The sequence below is a fragment of the Anolis carolinensis genome, chromosome 2 (genome assembly GCF_035594765.1).
Source record: "Anolis carolinensis isolate JA03-04 chromosome 2, rAnoCar3.1.pri, whole genome shotgun sequence".
NCBI classification, from domain to species: domain Eukaryota; kingdom Metazoa; phylum Chordata; class Lepidosauria; order Squamata; family Dactyloidae; genus Anolis; species Anolis carolinensis.
Window position 1 is genome coordinate 148,874,415 of NC_085842.1, and position 19,956 is coordinate 148,894,370.

Consider the following 19,956-nt stretch of genomic DNA (forward strand, 5'->3'; position numbering starts at 1 on the left):
GGTCCATTTGTCCTGGGAGCATACACAAACTGTTGTTTACAGCACTAGTTTTGCAGAACTGTGGCAGAAAGCCAATGTCTCTGCAGCAATCCTAGAAGGCCTGAGTGTATGCCTTTCCTGCTGCCTGCCAGTTTGGCTGCTCAAGGCATGTCTCTTCCCACCCAAGGGAAATGGGCTGCTGGAAGAATTCCTTGCTGATTGAAGAATTTAATCCTTGGGCTGATTCATTTTTTTTCTAGGAAAGAAATGTCTGAAAAATGAAAACCACCCTAGTGTCTTTCATCACTCTTTATTGTGTAAAAATAAACTCAACAATTCATGTTCAGCAGTAAAATGAAAAAAAAAAAGCATGACGAACCAGTAGAAACAGTGCATTTTAAGAACCGCTGATGTGGACTGTGGATGTAAAATAGAACAACAACTCATTCGAAACCCAGTAAAGATTGATAGCAAGAAACAGGAAAAATATACAGCTTTGGTCAACAGAACAATAACTCAAGAAACATTTATCCTCTTTCACAATGTACAATATATACAATTATATCACTATCACCCCTTTTTTAGTTTTTGGCAAATCACAGGCAATTTGGACTGGATTTATTTGCCTTCACATGCTTTTCCCCCTTCATCTGATTATACTAAACATTCACCATTAGCTTCAAGGAGGTTTCCAATAAGGATCATTAGGAGATCGATCTTTCAAAGTACAAGTTTGTTGGTGATTTTTTTAAAAAGAATACTGCTTAAAATATGCTGCTGTGAGCCAAGGTTTAAAAGCAAGGTACCTAGGATGGGTTTGTGTTGGTTATATTCAGATAGAATTTTCCCCCTAGCATTTGAGCATTGTGTTTTTATCTGGGTGGTCACATGATCCACTTCAATATCTAACAAACAGCAGCCTTCCATTAGTGCAGCAATATCAACCTTGAACTTCTTATTACATCCTCCTTACATATTCATTTGCCACGGCTTCAGAATTGGACAAAGTGGCTCGACTGAGCCTCACGAATTTGTCCTCCCTCCCTCCCCCCCCCTTTCCCCCTCCTAGCCAGGAAGAAAAGCTCTTGGCCGGGATCAGAGAGGGTGAGGTAATATAAAGGGCTGATGGCTGCAAGTCTATTAGTACAAACCAGGAATTCTTTTAAAAATGAAACCATATAAAAACATTTTATATTTCAAAATAAGTTTATCAATCTTTAATCCTTAATCTGTATCTTAAAAGTATTTTTCAGGGAATACCCGTTCATTTTCTATAGATTCTTTTCTAATAAAAATACCTTTCTTTTACAACAAGAGAGTGTTTGGTGTGTGTGTGTGTGTGTATGTGTGTGTGTGTGTGTGTGTGTGTGTGTGTTTACAAAAACAGGAATGCTTGACATTTTAAACTGTATTTAAACTTCCAAGGGAATGTAAATGACATTTAAATAATAATACAATGAAACCGTAATTCTAAATGCAGTTTTTGGTAAGTTCTATGGAAATTTATTTGAAAACTTACACCTGCTTAGGATCGTGGCAAATGTTGATTCACTGCCTAGATCACATAAGAGGAAAATGCGGCCTTCCAGATGTTGCTGGATTACCTTCCCATCATCTCTCACCATTGACTATGCTGCCCATAGCTGATGGGAACTCTCCATCAATATGTGGAGAACCTTTGGCCTAAAGTAGTGGTTCTCAACCTGTGGGTCCCCAGGTGTTTTGACCTACAACTCCCAGAAATCCCAGCCAGTTTACCAGTTGTTAGGATTTCTGGGAGTTGAAGGCCAGAACATCTGGGGACCCACAGGTTAAAACCACTGGCCGAAAGTATATAACTGAGTTCTCAGTGGAACTACAACTGTGAAAACAGTCAGTGAATCTCTTCCTTAAAAGGAGTATTTGGGGAACTGTCAGATAGTATTTAGGCAAACACACACAACATGTGTAGTGCTTACATTGAGTTGGTTGAAAATATAAAAGGACATTACCTGAGAGAGGCATGTATTATTCAGTGCAAAAGGGAACATCAATCATATTAAGCATTAGGCTTGTTTTGGGGTGGATCAGATGTTTATTTCATGCTCACAAAAGCCCCCTTTGTGCTGAAGTTACAGGTCCCAGTAAGCCCAGCATGGAACAGACCACTCCCAATAGCATTGAAGGGACCACTCCAAACACTTTCTGCTTTGGTAAGCATCAGTAAATCTGATCCGCCGGCACAGTGTACATTGCTTGGTAGAGGTGCTCAAAAATAGTGTCCACTGTTCTCTTTTTGGGACAGTCCTGAAGTGAGAACTTCACCGCCCCAGGAACCTACAAGATATGGCAATGTTGGAGGGGGAAATTCTCACAGATTCAAGGTCACTAGGACTGTTGTTACTGTTGTTGTTTTTAAAAAATACCAAAAAAGGTGTGGTGCTCTTTATCATGGGGGAGAACACTGCATCATTAGCCACCTTTCTCCAGCCACACTTGACCTCTACGAATGTGCTTAGATGACTTTTTTAAGCATGAACTATCACTCAGCAAACCCCCACAGCTCTGCAGTAGCCCATGCAAGCAGGCAAGCATTAGACCAGGTAAAATATGGCTGAGGCACCTACTGAAACATGCAAGAAACAACAGGGCACCCCTTGTCTTCCCTGTAAGCCTGCAGGATATCTAAGGGCACCACGAACTTGGACAGAATCATTAAGCTTCACCGAAACAACACATCACTTGGAAACCTTTCCCACTCCAAGGGGAAGAAGATGCATTCTTGTCAAACCAAAGCACAATCCACATAAGAAAAGCCAAAAACTTCCATTTTCAGTCTCCAAAAGCTGGTGCCTTTCCAAATAACACAGTTGTGTCTTGATTTGAATAAGAAATGCATGCTGTTTGCCTTGATAGACTTGGGAAGGCCTCACACACTTATAAGATCCAGTAGTCATTCCTGTTAGTTTTTCTTTTTTAAAAAATCTAGGGCTGGCTCTTTTCTGGCACGGGCAAAGAGGTGTACAGAAAGGCCTGTTCACAAGATTCAGATGTCAGGGCAAAATTTGCCCTTTGCCCAGTTTCTTGGCAAGTGTGCTTAAAAGCTCTCTCTCTGAACAGTTCCTATCTTCCTTTTGAGAAGGAAGATCTCTTATCCTTTATGAAAGCCAAGTATACCTCGCATCCCATCAGGCCCCATAAACACAGAGGGGACAGGCAAGGTGCATGGCTCTTTGCATCCTGCCCCCTCCCCCAGCAGTGAACCCGATTTGTATTTCAAAGGCAAAAATCTCAGCTCAGCAGTTACGGCCATGGAAATCAGACTGCAACAGCATGCTTTGCAGCCCCCAGCCACTACCCGCGCCCCCCTCCCACCCCAGCCCTTCAGGTTTATGGCTCTTAGAGTAAAGGAGCACTGGCAGAGGGTATGGGAATGTTTCAAACAGCAACAAGAAAGGAACCTCACCTCCCAGCCAAGTGTCTGCCAGAAGCCCAGGATGTGGGGGCTTCTGGAAGGGAAGGCAAGCCAGAGCTTGCTGGGGAACAAAGCAATGAGCAAGAAAAGGAAACGGACAAGGGGAAATTCTCTGACATCTTCAGGCCACAGTTTTGGGATAAGCAGCGATTAAACATCTGAGGAAGGGAGGTTCTCTGGACGATGCCTAGGCTTTGCAATGGCTAACAGAAGCAGCCCCTTAGGCTGTACGGCAAAATGAAGGCAGAATAGGAAAGGGAGCTGTTCTGCAGCTCCTCTGAAACAGATAGGAGGCAAAAGCTCCTATATATAATAAGCCAGGATCTGGACAAGTCGTCTAGTATCCTAGGCCTGACAATGCTCCTGAGTCTCATGTGTACCCTTTGGGGGTAGAGATGGCTCTCTTGTGCTCTGGCTGTGGCCAGTTCATGTGGACCGTGGGAGAGGGGACCGGAAGAGTTGAAAAAACTGCCCTGCCCCCTCCATGCCACAAATCTAGTCAAACCACCATCACATGTCATTCAAAAAGCATATTTTATCCTCCTCACTCAGAGAATAATTTTAATACAAAAAGGGGGAAAAAAATATCTGCCCACAGGTGAATGGCTGCTTCCAGGACTTTTGAATAAAGTAGTAATATAGAGACATCCTTTTGGAAAGTAGATGCAAATGAAGAGAAATGTGCTGAAAGAGTCGCACCAGCCCAAAGGCACTCAGGCTTCAAAATGAAGTTGGCAAGCCAGAAAAATTAGACCATTTATCATGAGACTTCAGATAGTAAAATGGAAAGGGAATAAAGTCCCAATCCAAATGGGAGAAAATTAGGACAAAAGAAGGATGGGATAAAAACAGTGAACCCCCCAAATTGTCAGGATGAAAGGTTCCAGTTGCCTTAGAGAAGACTTGGCCCAAGTCTCCTAGACAAAAACAAAATAATTACTTAATTAAAAAGTGATTGATTCTTTAGGAGAACCCATAGAATCTCTTTTTAAAGGAAAAAAACTCAGAAAAAGGAAATAGATTTGTCCATAATTCACTCCTGGGTAGGGGAGAATGTCTGTTAACCAAGGGTTAAATGAATTTTAAATGGGAAGGGGGAGAATCAGCACTTTCAGTTGATCTGGCGACAGGCTTCAAATGTCCATTTGGTGGCTCCACCATAAATATCAATGTTGGTCTCAGACCAAGCTATGACACTACCAGACAGAGCTTTGGTGCTGCAAGTGGCAAGGTTGTAGATCTCCCCCGGGGTGAGCTTTCGGTCCCAGATGTTGAAATGGGCCAGTTCTCCCACAAAGGCTTGGGTAGCATCAAATCCACCTCCAAGAGTATCCTTGAATAAGAGAAATTGAAAACACAAGCATTGAAACCACCTCTCTCTTTGTTTTTCAGGATGGTCTATAAGAGTGCCCCCCCCCCCACCCCTTTCAGGTAACCTAGCACTTGGCAGCTATAGACTGACAGAATAAGCTCTTGAAACAAGCCAGAAAGCTTTTATGGAAGCAGAGAAAGGTCAGCAGGAAAGGACTGCGTCAGAGGAGTTCAATACAAGGGAGGGAAGCTGGCATTTTGGAAACACATTTTCCTTGGCAGGAATCCCCCTCCCTCCCAAACTGGACCTTTGGTTGCTGGTTCAGCACAGCAGATACATTGGTAAAAAAGGAGGATAGAAATGGGATTAGTATTCTATACAGTTTGCCTAGTTGTTAGACTCTAATGTTTTAGGTGCCAGAAAAAGGCCTTCAAGTTTCCCTAGGCTGCTAAATCCCTGTTTTATCTCTACTTGTGTGTGTGTGTGTGTGTGCTTAATGCTTTCTCTAATTAGCTGTATTTGATTTGTGATTTCTATTCTTACTCATTCTGTTGTTGAAAACCCACTCTGAGAAATTGCTCTCTTTTATCTTTCACTTTCAAAGGGAGCCCAGGAATATTTTAAATAAAAACGCTAAACATATTTGTCAATTTAGGTTTGAGCGATGGTGTATGTGTATGTGGTGGAGTAACCGACAGTGCGGTGGAGGACAGAAAAAAATGGGTCATGCTTACATTTGGTTCCAAATCTTGAGATTTTTTTATGCATGTGAAAACATAATGCACTGAAAGAATACATAAAATAAATTGATAGTGTGACTTTCAGCTTCTGTGTGGCTTGTGTGTGTTGCGTGAATATGCTGGCAGGCAGGATGAGTGATGACACTTGTATGGCTTTGTGTGTGTGTGTGTGTGTGTGTATGTGTGTCAGCAACTTGAGAAACTGCAAGTCGCTTCTGGCATGAGAGAGTTGGCTGTCTGCAAGGACATTGCCCAGGGAACACCCTGATGTTTGATGTTTTACCATCCTTGTGGAAGGCTTCTCTCATGTCCCTGCATGGAGAGCTAGAGCTGACAGAGGGAGCTCACCCGCTTTCCCCAGATTGCCAACCTGTCAAACAGCAGTCCTGCTAGCACAAGGGTTTAACCCATTGCGCCACCGGGGGCTCCACACTCCTATGGTAAGTGAAGGGCAAAGCAACTGCTTTTGTGAGAAATGGAGGAAAGAAATTCGGATGCCCTGTGATGTGTGATTCCATATGAAATATTCATGTCTCCCTGGAGCTGGCTTTAGGTATACAGGCAGTCAGGTCAGGGTCAAGTTACCTTTCTTTGTAAAATACAGGTGTGGAATGCATTGTTGCTGCTGATCCCACAATAGACAAAACCATAGTATGCCCTGCAAATCCTGTGTGTGGGACAAATGTTCAATTTACCTAATGGGAAAGCCATTTGTAGTGCATTTTTAAAATCATGAGTGGCTTTTTAAATTCTGGAGAGAACACGGGTTGCTGTGCATGAATCTGCGTTACACTGAAGAAAGGAAATTAATGGTTCGTGGTTCTCTTATTTGTTTAAAAATTATCCTCTTCTCCCACCATTCCATTTGATTTATCCTTCCTGAGCCATCCCAATTCTCTATTTTTCCTATTCGAGAACAAAAATCTTCAAATTCTTCCGCAATCTGCAGTGCTACTTTTGGTGCAGTTGCTTTGCAGGAATCTAGGAAATCTGCTAGAGTCAAGCACTATCATATGGGACAATTGTTACAAAAGGCATTATATGCTCCTATGTGCAAGAGACGTACTACAAGAAGATGGCATGTTGACATAATCACATTACAGTGGTACCAGGGACCATTTACACATGCACGAGGAAACCTATGTAGACCAAAACTACCAGCATTTGCTGGATTTTGATCAATCCAGCACAAAAAACAACAGGCACTGAAATGGAATCTAGAATGTATCCTGAAATTCTACAGGTTTTCAAGGGGGAAATCGAGTTCTGTTTAATTTAATCCACTATTTCTAATGCTGGGTGCTTTCTGCACCATTCTTTATATTATGGTTCTGGAAAATTTGCACAGGATATAGACAAACGTCAGTGGTCACTCTTTTTACTGTGACGCCAGCCATCTAGCTTACCTGTTCCTGACCCAGAACAAGAACCCCTTGTGGCTTGATAGGATGATAAGGGGCCAGGTTTTCCCCATTGCCTCGCTGTGTGCCATCCTGGTAAGCCTCCCAGACACCATCACGAGTTGTCCACGTGATACAAATGTGGTGCCATTTTCCATCATTTATGACAAAAGGAAGCTTTGCTACCTGAGGAAAGAAAAGGAGAATTGCTGCAAACTTGGAATCCATACAGGAGGGAAAGAGGAGAATGGCATTCATAGAATTTCTAACTGCCAATTCTTCTTAATCTAGTGTGCTCTTAAAAAAAAAAGAGGAACTCTACTCTGTTTCTGTGACAGTCACACAAATTAGGATCCGAAGGGGTTGCAATGATCTGCAATCTATACTCAGGGAAGTTAATGACACTGCTTGGTTTGCTTTCAAGGACACAAGAACAGATTTGCGGCTTAAATGTCCTACCCACAATGGACAGGAATTCAAGTAATATTAATATGATTTTCACATTTTGGAAAATCTACCACATTTATATTGGCATCTTAATTCCAGAGCAAGGTAGCAAATTCCCTTCCTCCCCCCACAAGAAAACTTTGATTACATTAGAAATACATTTTGATATATTTAATGTGGCACATATAGTTGAAAGCCTAAAGCAAACTGATGCTGCAAAATGCACTAAACTGCAGACACTGCCTTTAATATTAAGGGTTTTCACCTGTCTGAAAATTCATGCAGAACTAACTTGTGCACAAAGGTATTTTTTTTACTTGCATTCACACTTAATTGTGTGCCAGGAGATTTTTTAAAAAATTATAATGCATTGTAAAAGTAAATATATACAGTGCTATTAAATAACTGTATTTGAACCTGGTTGAATCAAAAACAGAATCAGGGATTTTAAAGTCTAAAGCTACTTCCTTGGAGGGTAAACTAAATATAAGCCCCTCTAACTCAGTTTTAAAGTCTGAATATTATATTTACATTCTCCCAGAAACAGGCTGAAACTGAGAGAGGTTTAAAATCTTTTTCTATCTTGTCACTTTAAAGGCAAAACTCCAGTATTCTAATATTATTATTTGCAATATCAACATCAACATTTTCACATTCAGCTTGTGTAAAAAATAATTATAGAAAACATGCAGAGTTTTAATTGCTTAGAAATATAATTAATGTTGATTTCACTGCCACTTATTTGTGTATTCTTTCAAGCATTTCTACTTTTAAAAATCATAAAGGAAGTCCAAGCAAACCAAAGATTCAGAACAGTGACACTTACCTTGTCATTGATAAGGATCTCCATGGGATTGTTGCCCCACTCGATAAGCACTAACTCATTGGCTTGTCCAGGTACTGCATAAGAGAAAGGTGTCCCAACACCCGGGGAAGCATTTGATTTTATCCACATACAGATAGTGAAGGCGTACATCTCTGGCAGGCTTTTTTTCACCTTGGCATACATGTAATTGGTTCGCAAAGGGAAAGTCAGCTGAAACTTGTCTGTGGGTCTATTGTCTTTCTGGCCTGGGGAGAAATAGAAAGAGTGTTTGCTACATGTTGAGAAGATTGCGCTCTCTTAACACACTTCCCCATAAATAATTTCAGTTGAACTCAGTGGGTCTTATTTCTGTGTGAATATATACAGGATGGCACAGAATGGTCTGTTTCAGGCATGATGCAATTACAAGACAGATAAGAATGCCTTGAGTCCCTTTCAGGACCATGGCTAGTGGTCAGGGCTAAACAGTCTTTCCAAGGTTGTTGTATGTCTTTCGGGCTGTGTGGCCATGTTCCAGAAGCATTCTCTCCTGACGTTTCGCCAACATCTATGGCAGGCATCCTCAGAGGTTGTGAGGTATGGAGAAAACTCTATACCTCACAACCTCTGAGGATGCCTGCCATAGATGTGGGCGAAACGTCAGGAGAGAATGCTTCTGGAACATGGCCACACAGCCCGAAAGACATACAACAACCCTGTGATCCCGGCCATGAAAGCCTTCGACAACACAGTCTTCCCAAGACTTAGTACTGTGATCAACTTTCTTCCTTTCTTCCCTTCCATTACATAATGAACCTTAAGATGGCAGTATTTAAATCCCTCTAGTACATTTCTCTACTCTAATCCTGGTCACATGGACAGCTCTGGGGTCTTTTTCTCACTCCTTCCCCCACACCTTTAAAAAAATGTAATTGCCATAAAGACATTTTGGATAATTGATCCAAAAGAGAAAAAAGGAGCACAGGTGTGAGTGGAGGGAACAATGGGTCCTGTCGAAGTTTAACATACACAAATTGTTTAGTAGGCAAAAATATATGCTACAGCTTCTCCTAGGTCACTTAGAGGGTAGCTCTCAATGTATTTAAAGATATGATGCATCTCCCCAGGGAGGGTGTGCTGAGTTTCAAGATGCTTTGCTGAAAGAAGAAAGGTATGTCTTTTCGGCTTGGAAACTATCCATGGGTGATAATGTTCCCATTTTCTTTATCACACAGGTACACACAACTACATACTAAACTTATGTGTATTGATGATGTATCTGTTTAAATAATGGATGGGGAAGGCTGTAAGTCGGAGCATCTGTGTGTGGGGGACTTTTTTTTTTCATTTAGAGAATTATTACCCCGCTCTTCATCCACAAAGGCACCCAGAGTGGCTTTTTAAAAACCTTATTTTTGCCATAGCTTTGTTTTCCATGTCAGGAGCGACTTGAGAAACTGCAAGTTACTTCTGGTGTAAGAGAATTGGCTGTCTGCAAGGATATTGCCCAGGGGACGCCTGGATGTTTGATGTTTTACCATCCTTGTGGGAGGCTTCTCCCATGTCCCCGCATGGGGAGCTGGAGCTGACAAAGGGAGCTCAGCTGCTCTCCCGGATTCGAACCACAGGCCTATGGGTCAGCAGTCCTGCTGGCACAACTGGCACAACTGGCACCCCATTGCGCCACCGGGGGCCATAGCTGAACTCCTCCCTTCCTAAGGTATAGTCATGATTCAGAATCAGCGCCGAGCCCTGCCTTCCAGCCTCTCTCTCTCCCTCTCTCTCTCTCTCCCTCTCTCTCTCTCTCTCTCTCTGCGTGCTTCCTCTTTGGCCCGCTTCCCTCCCTTACCTTTCTCTAACTCACTGATCCTTTGGTGAAGGGACGTTAAAGTGCTTTCTATCTTCCCCCTTTCTTCCGACTCGTTCTTCGGGTTGTACTTCCCTTCTTCCAGGCTGTTAATGCGAGACAGCACTTGCTTCTCTAAATCGTCGATGTTGTTCTGGAGGATATCCTTCAGGGAGTTGGTCTGGCTCGACGAATTCATCCGGCTGAATTGCTGCGCGGGGTTCCGAGGCGGAAGGAGAAGGGGAGAGAGAGAGAGAATGGATTGTTGCAAACCCCATTAACACCACCGCATGATTTATTTACCCGGGGAGCGCTGCCCTGACAGCTAAACCCACTGGCAGCTTAACCAGAAAGGGAGGGTCGCTCCACGGAAAGGGAAGGCGCCATGGAAGGAGGACAGGAAAGGGGGGGCGAGGAGGGAGGGAGGGAGAGGCTGGCCAAAGCGCTCCGGCTTCTCCTGCGACATTTCCCCCTCCTGGGACGGGACAAAGGTGGAAAGTGGTCCTGGCCTCGTTCTCGGGGAAGTACAGGAGGGAGGGGGAGCTGTACCTCCAGGTTTTCCAGCCTGATCTTGAGCGACTGCAAAGTTTGCCCGAGTTGGCTCAAGGTCTCGGCGGCGGGCGTGCGGGAGAGGTCTCCCATGGTGTTCTTGGCGGAGCCCGGCTGCTGCTTCCGCCCGGGGGAGCCCTTGCCCTCCGCGGGCAGCGCCTCCAGCGAGCTCTGGCTCTCGCAGCGGCCCAGCTTGGTGGTCAGCTCCCGGATGGTCTCCTTCTGGTTCATGATGGTCTCCTTCTGCTGGAGCACCGTCTCCCGCAGCTGCAGCACCGTGGTCTTCAGGTCCTCCCCGCCGCCGCCGCCGCTCTGCATGGACGAGGTGCACATGTCCATATCCACGGGCACCGAGGTGCAGATGAAGCGCGTCTGGCCGAAGCCCTGCCCGCCCCCCGGCAGGAAAAGGCCGCAGGAGGCCAGGAGGGCCAGCAGGAGCCTGCCCGCGAGCGACATCAGGGACGGCCCGAGCGTGGCAACCCTGCCCGGACTTTCAGCACCGGGAGCTGTCCGGAGAACAGTGCTGAGCCGACTGCGGAACGCGGGCGCTTTTATAGCGCGAGGGAGGGGCACGCACGCCGCTGACGTCACGCGCGGGGTGGAATCCCGCTTTAATTGCCTGGTGGCCGCGCGCTCTCTCGTGCAAGGGGGTCTCCCTCCAAAAGAGGAGGGTGTGGGTGGGATCTCCCCTCCTGTGCTTAGTTTATGTATCCTGTCAGAAGTGAACCAGGGTACAGTTGTCATGCATTAAGTTAAAAACTTGGCATTCTACTCAATGCCCTTTGACTTGGAGTGCCTCTGGTGTTGCTATAGGAAGGCCCTCCATTGTGCATGTGGCAGGGCTCAGGCTGCATTGTACTAAGTTGTCTGTGGTTTGCTCTTGTCCGCGCACGTATATCTGGGCTCAACTTTGTACCCCCATTTCTTAAGGTTGGTTCTGCATCTCGTGGGGCCCAGGAGGGAGTCTCTCATTCAGTATCAGCCATGGCTTGAGATTCTGGGGCTTAGCCTTCCACTTTTGGACTCTCGCTGATGTGTTGCTGTGAGTATCTCTGTAGATCTTAGAAAACTATTTCTTGATTTAAGGTCTTGGGTGCTGGCTGATGTCCGACCAGGAGATGGGCCGGAGATGTCACTACCTTGGTCCTTTCATTGCTGGCTGCTACTTTCCAGCGGATGTCAGATGGTGCAATACCGGCTAAACCAGTGGTTTTCAATCTGTGGGTCCCCAGATGTTTTGGCCTTTTACTTCCAGGAATCCTATCGGCTGGTAAATTAGCTGGGATTCCTGGGACCCACAGGTTGAGAACCACTGGGCTAAACAGTATAATTTATCCAGTGTTGTGGGGCGTAGACATCCTGTGACAATGCGACATGTCTCATTAAGAGCCACATCCACTGTTTTCACGTGATGAGATGGGTTTCAGAATGTGCTCAGCAGCAGGGTAGCAAAGCGCTACTTCACTGTGTCTGGTTGTGATCCCCAGATTGTGCCGGTCAGCTTTCCCATGACATTGTTTCTAGCGCCCACTTTTTGCTTGAAAGTCAAGCAAGAAGTAGGTCAGAGTACGGTCCAGGGTAATTCCCAAGTATTTTGGTGTGCTGCAATGCTCCAGTGGGACTCCTTCCCAGGTAATCCTCAAAGCTGGAGATGCTTGTCTGCTTGTCAGAGGCTGGGTGGCCTTCTGCCCAGGGGGCTGGGACTGCGTGTTCCAGCATGGCCAAGGAGGGTTGGACTGGCGGGCTCTGGGGTCTCTCCCAACTCTGTGCCTCGGTGAATGTGGCGCCGGGGAGGCCTGTCCCGCTGAGTGAGCGTGAGGCGCCTGAGGCTCAGGCCGGGCCCCAAGGCACTGGCGGCGGGGGTGCGTGGCGCCTCCAGGTCCTCGCGGGGATCGTGCCCATGAGCGACACACGCGCGGCGCCCCGCATTAGCCGCCTGGTAGGGACGTGTCACCCTGGCCGAGGAAATCGTGCCACGCGCTTGGCAAGAGGGAGCCATCTCAACATGTCTGGATGAGTCAAGAGCTGGACGGCAGCAGGCGACGAGGGGGAAGAGCCGGAGGGAGGACGGCGGGAAACATCCGGAAAAAGAGGGGGGAGTTTCTCAGAGGAGGAGCGGGGGGGGGGGGGGTTGGGCTTCTCAGTCCCGATGCTTTTGCGACGTCGGGGCGGTGTGCTGTCTTCACTAATACTGCTCCACCTCCCCCCCTTTTTGGGCCATCTCTTTGTAGTAAAGCTAGACGGGGTTTTCTTTCCGAGGCTCGTCTCGCGTGGCAGAAGTGGCGGTTTCGTCCTCCCCTCCACCTCCCCAGGAATCTCGCTCGCTTTTCCCACCCGTGGGGATGGCTTCTGTCTCTCCCTACTCCTCCTCCGCCTTTTCTCCTTCCTCCCCACCCGCCCCCAAAGCCAGTGCTGGGAAGAGGAGACGCGTGGGTTGCTTTCCGTCCCATTCTGGCTCCCTTTTCCCACCGGGAGAGAAGCGCTGCCGGGAAGGGAGAGCTTTTCCGCAGGAGGAAGAGGAGGAGACCCGCCATCCGCCCCAGGGACGCGCCTTCGGAGCAGCGGGAGAAGACGCGCATTTCCTCTCTCTCCTCTCTTGAATGAACCGCTTCCTTGGCTTCTTCGGCTTCCTTGGTTTGGCAGGACACCCGATCTCTTCCCGCCCGGCTCCCAGGCGCCTCGAAGGCTTCGGGAGCTCTTCATAGAGCCGGCGGGTCGATCCCAGGCTCTTCCTTCCTCCCTCCCTCCCTTCCGAGGTACTTGGCGAGCGAGTGTAGCTGGCCCTCGGCGGCTAAAGGCCCAGGGACGACCTGAGTTCATGACACTATGTAACAAATTTGAAAAAATGTCCTGTTCCTGGTTTGAAAGTGTTATTTCCTGTTTCATTGTGCCCTACTTACTATCAAAGTAGTTGTTCCACTCCAGAAACTTCGTTTTTTGTGGCGACACAAACTGTGTTGAATTGCGTGAGATTCATTGAAAAACCATCGCAAAATGTGCTGTAGGATGTCCCTTGCAGTTTAATTAATTTTTCCCATGTTTTTATGATAGAACCAATTAGGAAATGACATTTATAACCCAGGAACAAAAATGGTGTTACGTAGTCTCCTTCGGAGTGGGAAGAGTTGGGTATAAATATAGTAAATTAAAAAAAAAGTGCTGTCTGCACACCTATTTTCCCTGTGTTTGGCACCACGGTGTTTTTGGCGCACTCACGCACCGAGACCCTCAAAGGCCATCCAGTCCGGTTCACCTTGAAGGAGGTGCAGGAAACCCGCTCCACCGAAGACCGACCAGCCAGCCTCAGGCGGCTCTTTCTCTTTTCCTTCCGCCGGCGTTTGAAGCGCATCTTGCTGTTTCCCAGCGTGAAATAGCTGGAGAGGGGGAAAGGCGTACCTGGGGGGGGGGGGGGGGGGAGGGGGGAGGAAAGACGTCCCTCCCAAAGACTTGGGGACTCGCCTCTGGGGCAGATGGGCCCCTGTTCCTCCCCCCTCTCCGCCGCTGACAGGCAGCCCGCTTTCCTCCGGGTCCCCAGCCACCCTGGCCCCCATCTCCCCGCCCCCGAACAACGAGGGGAGGGGAGGGGGGCCTCGTCAGAACAACAGGGAGAGCCGTCTGGTGAAGGAAAGAAGGGAGGGAGGGAGAGAGGACGCGACGTCGCGAACCCATGGATGCAGATCCCCGTATCCGCCCCTCCAGGAGCATTCATCCCTGGTGACCACCGGAGGGAGGGAGATAAAGTGGAGCAGTAGGATACTAAGTAGAGCAGCTGTGTATACTCACACTTATACATACACGCACATAGTAATAAAGAGAGAGAGAGACACACATATATATATCTGCTCCACTAGACACATACACAAGCATACATATATACATAACTCTAGAGACAGGTAGAGAAAGACACACATGCACACATACGGTGTATTACTGTTTCAGTATGCACATACATAAACATATATATATATTCACATACAGACAGTAACATATTAATGTGTTGTCGAAGGCTTTCATGGCCGGGATCACAGGGTTGTTGTATGTTTTTCGGGCTGTATGGCCATGTTCCAGAAGTATTCTCTCCTGACGTTTCGCCCACATCTATGGCAGGCATCCTCAGAGGCTGTGAGGCATGGATAAACTAGGCAAGGAAACATATTATCTAGAAATAAAAACACCTTCACACACACATATCTGTTTCATTAGACACGTACACAAGCTTATGTGCAGGCAGGGTATGCTGTTTCGCCTCAATATGTACATTTACATGTCTCTTTACAAAAATTTTGCATTTTAAAATCTGTAGTCAACTGAGCAGCTTGACTTTTGCAGCCTGTAGTTTTCTCATCAGCAAACTTTGCTAAAGAATTAACTCCGAAGGGTCCATCATAATCATGTGCTGTGAAAACAGTTCTTCCACCTTTCCTAACTCTGCAACCGCCTTGATCAATAATGATCTGGCTTCCCTTGCCTTTCAGCTTTGATACAGAAATTAAGTCGCTTCTCATTTCTGCACAATAAAGCATACATATACTCACATTTCTAGTATATCTAGAAATAGGTAGAGATAGACACACATACAGTATATTATTGCTTTCTTATGCACATCCACAAACATATATATTCACATACAGACAGTAACATATTATCTAGAAACAGAGACACCTTCAGTGCATACTTACATACATCACACACAAACATACACACATACATATATAGTGAAGCAGTAATGTAGCTCGACCTAGAGATAGAAACAAGCACACACACACATACATTGCTCTACTGTACACACACCAACATATATACGGTATACACATACGCATATATAAAGTGAAGCAGTGGTGTATATTATCTATACAGATTAATAGAGATACACGTATATTACTGTTCTGTTACACAGACACACACACACAATTGCTCTACTTATCACCTGTCTACCTGACAGCAGTATTTGGAGCGACAGTGTGTGCGTGTGTGTCTGTATTCCTGTTCCACTTTGCCTTCCTTTTCCCTTCCTTCCCTCCCTCCTTCGGGAATCGACAGGGAGGCTGCACCTGGAGAGGGGGGGGGGATTGGGGGGAGGCTGGATGTTTGGAGAGGAGGGTGGCCCAGGTTTCCTATGAGGAGCCTTTGCAGGCGGAAGGGGCTAAGGCAGTCTCTCTGTTGTCTCCACCGAGCCAGTCCGCTTTTCCTCCCAGCTCCCCTCCCTGTGTGTCTTGTGAAGCTGTAGTTTCCTTTGTCTCCTGGGTGTTCCTATTCAACCATAGCGTGAATCCAGAGTGTCTTAAAAGTCAGACTGGCCTGACTTCGGTCTCTCTTAGGATCACTTTAAAAGAGAGCTCTGGGCGGAGTGTGGGCTCTTTCCTCTTTAAGACTTCCTCCCTCCCTCCCTCCTCCCACATCTCTCTTCATCCAAATGATTTGAGAACTGGACCCACCAAGAGACACGCGTTATTTCTCTTGTGCCCCTCCCCAGCTTAAAGCCACTAGAAATCCTTGCGCGCATACACACGCCGTGTCTGCCCCTCTTTCTGAAAACAGATGCTTTCTCGCTATGCAATGTGTGTGTGTTAAGAGTCTTAATTCCCGATGGAGCCGGGACAAAACACAAAATCTGGACTTTTTTTTTGCTTGGAACTAGACTTATTTCTTCAGAGGATTAGCAAAGCAGAATGGGAGAGGGGAAGACGGCATGTAGACCTGGCATGTGTTGCTTTCATGGCCGGAATCACTGGGTTGCTGTGTTTTCCGGGCTGTATGGCCATGTTCTAGAAGCATTCTCTCCTGACGTTTCACCCACATCTATAGCAGGCATCCTCAGAGGTTGTGAGGTATATTGGAAACTAGGCAAGGGAGGTTTATGTATCTGTAGAAGGTCCAGGATGGGAGAAAGAACTCTTTGTTTGAGGCAAGTGTGAATGCTTGACTTTTTCTAAGGCAAAGGCAAGCAGCTAGCAGTGTGTCTGTGTGCGAGAGCGTGTGTATAAGAGCTTACGTGTGAGCGTGTGCTTCTGACACATCCTCCAAGGGAAGAGGAGAGAGGGGGGCAGAGTGGTGGCAGCCTCCGGCGCTGACTACTACCAGCAGCTGTGCTGAGCGCAGCCACCCAAAGGGAGCAAAGCCTTACCTCCCTGCCATGGGGCGGGGGCTGGAAGTGCCTAGCACAGCCAAGGCTTCCATCCAGGGAGAAGCGAAGCCGGGAAGCTGGAAAACGGAGCCCAGCCTCTCAGCAAAGGCACATGTTCCGGGCAGCCATCCAACAGGCCCTAGTGCTCCACTGGAGCTCTGCCTGTGATTCATTGGCTGTAATAACTACGGAAAGGCAGCAACACTTGGGGGAGAAAAATCACAGGGATGAATGAATGAGGCTCTGATGGGTGCTCTGGCCTGTTGCACAGAGAACAAAGTGCTGCTGGGAATCCACACAAGTACAAACATGGAAATACAGAAGCCCTGCTCACCTGATCTAGTATTCCATGAAGCCAGGCCCTTCATTTCTATTAATTTCTTATTTGTTTAGACTAGACATAAGGTAGCGCACCGCTGAACTGCATCTCCCATAATCTGGCCAAGCCATGACAGCCAATGAGGAATGATAGGCCATGCAGTCTGAGATTACTTAAAGGGCAATATGGGGCTGGGATCCTGTTAGTATACTATGTCAGCATGCCTAGGGTGCATCTGTACTGTAAAATGAATGCATTTTGACCTCACTTTAACAGTCAAGGCTCAATGCTGTGGAATCCTGGGATTTGTAGTTTAGTGAGGCACTAGCACTCTTTGGAGGAGCAGGATGCAGATCTTGTAAAATGACAACCTGCTCTGCAGTCAGACTGCTGTCAAACTGAATTAATTCTGCAGTGCAGATTTATTTATTTACTACATTTATATCCCATCCTTTTCATCCCAAAAGGAGGACTCAGAGCAGTCTTACAGAAAGGCAGCAATTTAATGCCATACATATACGTACACACAGCAAAAAATATATACATTAACACAAAAAAATCAACAGCAATATTAAAACAATTATTAAAATGATATCACCCAGAGTCAAATCCAAGGCCGTTCCATTAGTCAATTCACAATTTAATATACTCACATTGTACAAACTTGCTAGCCAAAAGCTTGGTCCCATAACCAAGTTTTTGCTTTCTTCCTGAAGGACTAACTGGAGGAAGGGTCCTGCTCTGATTTCGCTGGGGAGGGAGTTCCATAGCCAAGGGGCCACCGCTAAGAAGACCTTGTCTCTCGTTCCCACCAATCGTGCCTGTGAAAGAGGCAGGACTGAGAGCCGTTCAGACAGGTAAGCTGGGCCAGAACCATTTAGAGCTTTATAGGCTAAAGCCAGCACTTTGAATTGTGCTCCGTAGCAGACTAGCAGCCAGTGGAACTGATGTAACAGGGGAGTTGTGTGCTCCCTGTACGCTGCCCCAGTGAGGAATCTGGCTGCTGCCCATTGGACCATTTGTAGCTTCTGAACAGTCTTCAAAGGCAACCCCACACAGAGCGTGTTGCAGTAGTCTATCTGGAATGTAACAAGAGCATTAACTACCGAGCACAATTCAAGGTGCTGGCTTTAGCCTATAAAGCTCTAAACGGTTCCAGCCCAGCTTATCTGTCCGAACGTGTCTCCCGCTATGACCCACCTCGAAGCTTAAGATCATCAGATGAGGCCCTGCTCACGGTCCCATCAGCCTCACAGGTGCGGCTGGCAGGGATGGGAGACAGGGCCTTTTCAGTAGTGGCTCCCCGCCTATGGAATGCTCTCCCCATTGAAGTCAGGCAGGCTCCCTCCCTCCTATCCTTCCGTAGGAAGGTTAAAACTTGGTTATGGGGCCAGGCTTTTGAATAATAATTGGCAGCGTTAATTATTATCATGTATGCTGAACTCAATCGACAGACCCAGTTTTTTTAAATGAACACGCCTACCTGTATTTTATAATGTGTTTTATGAATACTGATGTAAGTTAATAATAATTTTTAACTGATTTTTATTGCACTGTATAATTTTTATATATGCGTTTTATTGTAAGCCGCCCTGAGTCCCCTGTTGGGTGAGAAGGGCGGGATATAAATATCGTAATAAATAAATAAATAAATGGACCACCATGACCAAGTCTAGCTTTTAGCACTCTTTGGAAGAGCAGGATACAGACCTTGTAAAACTACAACCTGCTCTGTTAGTTAAACTGCTGTCAAACTGCAGTGCAGATACACTCTATTTAGTGGTGGTGGCAGAATGGAAAAGCCATGGATGCAGCTGAGGTGAGGTATTGAAGAATTTGGTTGGAGAGGTCACACAAGCTGAAAGTTGTTCCTTGTGCTAGGAGATATGTGCTATGGAGTGCATCCTTGTGCAATGGCTTCCCCATAGGCCCTGCAAAGGTAGTTGGATGGCATAAGGAACAAAGCTCTGTGCCACTCAGCCCCACTGGCACCAATGAGTCATGTGGGGAACAGAGAGAGAGCCCCCCACGCTGTCTTCTGACTACCTGCTGTTGACCTTCGTGGTTAAAGCTCTCATCCAAAGGTGACATGCAGCTGGCAGGTTTTCCTTGCTTTCTTTTGCTATCACTGCATGACTTCAGGAAAATACAACTGTTGACAACCAAGTTTATTTGTCTGAAGGACAAAATAATTTAAATGCAGAATCCTGCCTCATTTCAGACCAAAGTAATACCACAGAATAGCCATAAAAACAGTTATTCTGTCTTAGATGAGGATGTGTTTCACAGACAGAAAAAGAGAACATATATCAACAACAGGAATAAAACAAGTAGAAATATACTGCAAATACATTTGCATAGTAAGTAAAGTTGCCACTGAGAACTGGAATCCAAAACCCCATCAAAAGGTTCTTATGAAGAGTAAGTGCAGTGAATCTTATAGAAGCTGGTACAACAAACATAAAACACAACCAAAGATATTTGGACAATGTTTCTAGCTGTGTGTTAAAATACAGTTTTTAAACAAAGCTAAGTGAAAACATTGTTGATAATGAAGCTGTCCTTCCTAAATTTTATTGAGGCCAGAATTCTCCTGCTTTGAAAACTGGATGAATAAGGTCTGAACTAAAATCTTGTTTTTGTAGCCTCTGCTGTAAAAAGCCATCTGCAGCCCCATAACACATGTCTGTAGATTAACCAGCACTGCTTTCATTTATATTCTTTAAGAAAAATTGTATTAGATACCACTGACACAGACTTGTTGAAATGCCTTTGTTAAAATATCTCTGTATTATAACTGTCTTGGTTGGATTAAATCATTTGATTTTTTTTGTATCTAGATATGTGATTTTATGTGTTTTAAATTACATCTCATTTTGGTTTCTGGACTACTTGAGCTGTGCAAAATTCCTGACTACAGTACTTCTTTGATCTAGAATAGTACAGCATAAATCTTTTGCCTTTGTAACAAGGTTTAGAAT

At 45.9% G+C, this 19,956-nt stretch overlaps 1 protein-coding gene across 1 annotated transcript; it reads right to left on the reverse strand.

Moving 5' to 3' along the window:
* Nucleotides 1–273: 273 nt before the first annotated feature.
* Nucleotides 274–11,291, reverse strand: nptx1 (neuronal pentraxin 1). Its single transcript, XM_062970815.1, has 5 exons — nucleotides 10,533–11,291; nucleotides 9,987–10,194; nucleotides 8,159–8,403; nucleotides 6,892–7,071; nucleotides 274–4,766 (listed from the first exon to the last, which is right to left on the reverse strand). Exons 1-5 carry the CDS (start codon nucleotides 11,274–11,276, stop codon nucleotides 4,545–4,547), a joined length of 1,599 nt encoding a protein of 532 aa, XP_062826885.1. The 5' UTR covers nucleotides 11,277–11,291; the 3' UTR covers nucleotides 274–4,544.
* Nucleotides 11,292–19,956: the final 8,665 nt, after the last annotated feature.

Excerpts from the sequence above, each read along its gene's own strand:
- nptx1 (XM_062970815.1), bottom strand. The coding sequence starts at position 11,276 with ATGACAACTGTACCCTGGTTCACTTCTGACAGGATACATAAACTAAGC. Across the intron at positions 8,404-9,986 it reads GATCAGTGAGTTAGAGAAAG|GCCAGAAAGACAATAGACCC; the intron begins GTAAGGGAGGGA and ends ATTTCTCCCCAG. Across the intron at positions 7,072-8,158 it reads AGATCCTTATCAATGACAAG|GTAGCAAAGCTTCCTTTTGT; the intron begins GTAAGTGTCACT and ends TTCTTTCCTCAG.